The sequence below is a fragment of the Bison bison genome, unplaced genomic scaffold, assembly GCF_000754665.1.
Source record: "Bison bison bison isolate TAMUID 2011002044 unplaced genomic scaffold, Bison_UMD1.0 scf7180017864180, whole genome shotgun sequence".
Lineage (NCBI taxonomy): Eukaryota > Metazoa > Chordata > Mammalia > Artiodactyla > Bovidae > Bison > Bison bison.
Genome location: NW_011494752.1, coordinates 9221730 through 9223537, shown reverse-complemented (window position 1 = coordinate 9223537; position 1808 = coordinate 9221730). Strand labels below are relative to the sequence as shown.

At 62.1% G+C, this 1808-nt stretch overlaps 2 protein-coding genes across 2 annotated transcripts in view; one reads left to right on the top strand and one right to left on the bottom strand.

The window, feature by feature from the left end:
* Positions 1–166, top strand: part of MFAP4 (microfibrillar-associated protein 4) — a 3886-nt gene extending 3720 nt beyond the window's left edge. The window contains exon 6 of the mRNA XM_010843176.1: positions 6–166. Within this exon, the coding sequence (XP_010841478.1) occupies positions 6–166 (161 nt within the window). The remainder of the gene's footprint in view (positions 1–5) is intronic.
* MAPK7 (mitogen-activated protein kinase 7) overlaps positions 7–1808 on the bottom strand; it is a 5236-nt gene continuing 3434 nt past the window's right edge. The window contains exons 6-8 of the mRNA XM_010843175.1: positions 1702–1800; positions 1240–1373; positions 7–1095 (exon numbers count right to left, since the gene is read on the bottom strand). Of these exons, the coding sequence (XP_010841477.1) occupies positions 942–1095; positions 1240–1373; positions 1702–1800 (387 nt within the window). The 3' untranslated portion in view covers positions 7–941. The remainder of the gene's footprint in view (positions 1096–1239; positions 1374–1701; positions 1801–1808) is intronic.

Sequence of the window (1808 nt, the reverse complement as noted above, 5' to 3'; positions counted from 1 at the left end):
GCCAGGCCCCTGCTCCCTGCCACCCGAGGCTATGCTGCCGCAGCGTCCCAAACCTCCAAAAGGCACCACGGTCCAGCCTGGACTCGGACCCTGTCCCGAAGGACATGGGGCTGTGTCCCACTTTAGCCAGCTTCTTGACCGCGGCCTCTGCCGGCCGAGCCTGTAGACCTCTCCTGGCATCTGCCAGGCCACCCGCGTGTGGCCACTGCTGCCACACCCCAGCAGTCCCACTGGCTGGCCCTTCACTTTCCTCCCACCCCCATGTTCCCCAGGGGTGAGCACCACAGCCCGGCCCCATTGCACTCACGCTCAGCGGCCCCCTGCCTGCCTGACCCAGGCATCTGAAGCGCAACACCCAAACTGTATTTCACCACAGCTCCAACAGGCCACCCAAAAATGCCACAGCCAAGGCGGGCACACATGTGAGGTCCCCCCACCCGCCCCGGGGGTGAGTGTGACTGTGCTAGGGTCAGAGGACTGCCTCTGTGGGGCTGGGAGCAGGTGGGAGTGGAGGTCTCAATAAACCTCAGGACCTGAACGAACCAGCCTCACTGTTGTGCACGCAGATACCTTTGCCTGCCCCCATGACGGCACACTGTCCTCGAGTCCGAAAACACACCCTGAAGACAGGTGGTAGAGGAGACCTTGTATTTCACAAGCAATCTTCCGAGGGCAAAAAAACTGTGTCATCATAATAATGTAATAATAATAATAATAAAATTACGATACTGAAAAGAATCGCTTGGGGGAGGGGTTCCCCCTCTTGGTGTGGCTTGTGCTGGCTCAGGTGGCTGCTTAAGGCCACAGGGTGGGTCTGAGATGAAGCTGCAGAATGATCTGAGCTGATTCCCCAACGAGGCGCAGGGCTCCGGCCCTTGGGGACGGTCCTGCAGATCTCGGAGCTGGGTCTGCCCCTGGCAGCAAGGCACGGACTGCGGGCCTCAGGGCTCTTGGAGGTCGGGCAGGTCGGCCAGCAGCATGGGGGAATCCATCTGGATCTCACGCTGCAGGGACTCGATGTCAGCAGGGTTCATGCCGTGGCCCTCGAGCCAGTCAGCGAGCAGGGAGGCTGAGAGCGAGGCTGAGTCTGTCTGGCTGTGGGTGTGGCAGAGAGAGGGGGTGAGAGGCTCCTCCTGCAGGGGAGCCCCAACTGACAGCCCTACCAGACCCAGAGACCCACCGGACCCAGAGCCCCACTGGACCCACAGCCCAACTCAAAAGGTCAGACCCAGCTCTTACCCGTCTTGTGGCCCATCAGCCACACCCATGTCAAAAGACTGGTTTAGGAATTCCTCCAGGTCAAAGCCAACACCATACCCAGCTCCACTGCCCTTGGGGGTGCCCGAGAACACGGGGGGCAAAGGGTCCTCCACCTGCAGGGGACGACGGCAGCTCTCAACACAGGCACCACCAAGAGCCGACTGAGGTTGGCAGGGTGCCCAGCCATGACACCGCCCCACCCATGCCCGGGCCTGGACAGCAGCGGTGACAGCACCAGCCTCGACAAGCCCTGAGCGTGGGCTGGGGTCTCCAACAATCTGCTCGTCAGCATTAGGCTCTTTCTGCGAGCAAGGGGCAGGTGAGGGGACCTCAGCTCTTCTGGCACCAGGACACACACGCCCTCTCCTGGCCTCAACAACCTCAGAGCCCACCTCCCCTGCGTCAGACCCAGGCATCCCCACGACCAGGCCTCTCTCTCACCTGTGACTTGGACAGCTGCTGGGTCACCAGGGTGACATCAGGTGACTCCGATGTGGAGGGCTGTGGGGCCCCCCCGGGGTCTGGAGGGGGTGGGCCAGAGGGGAAGT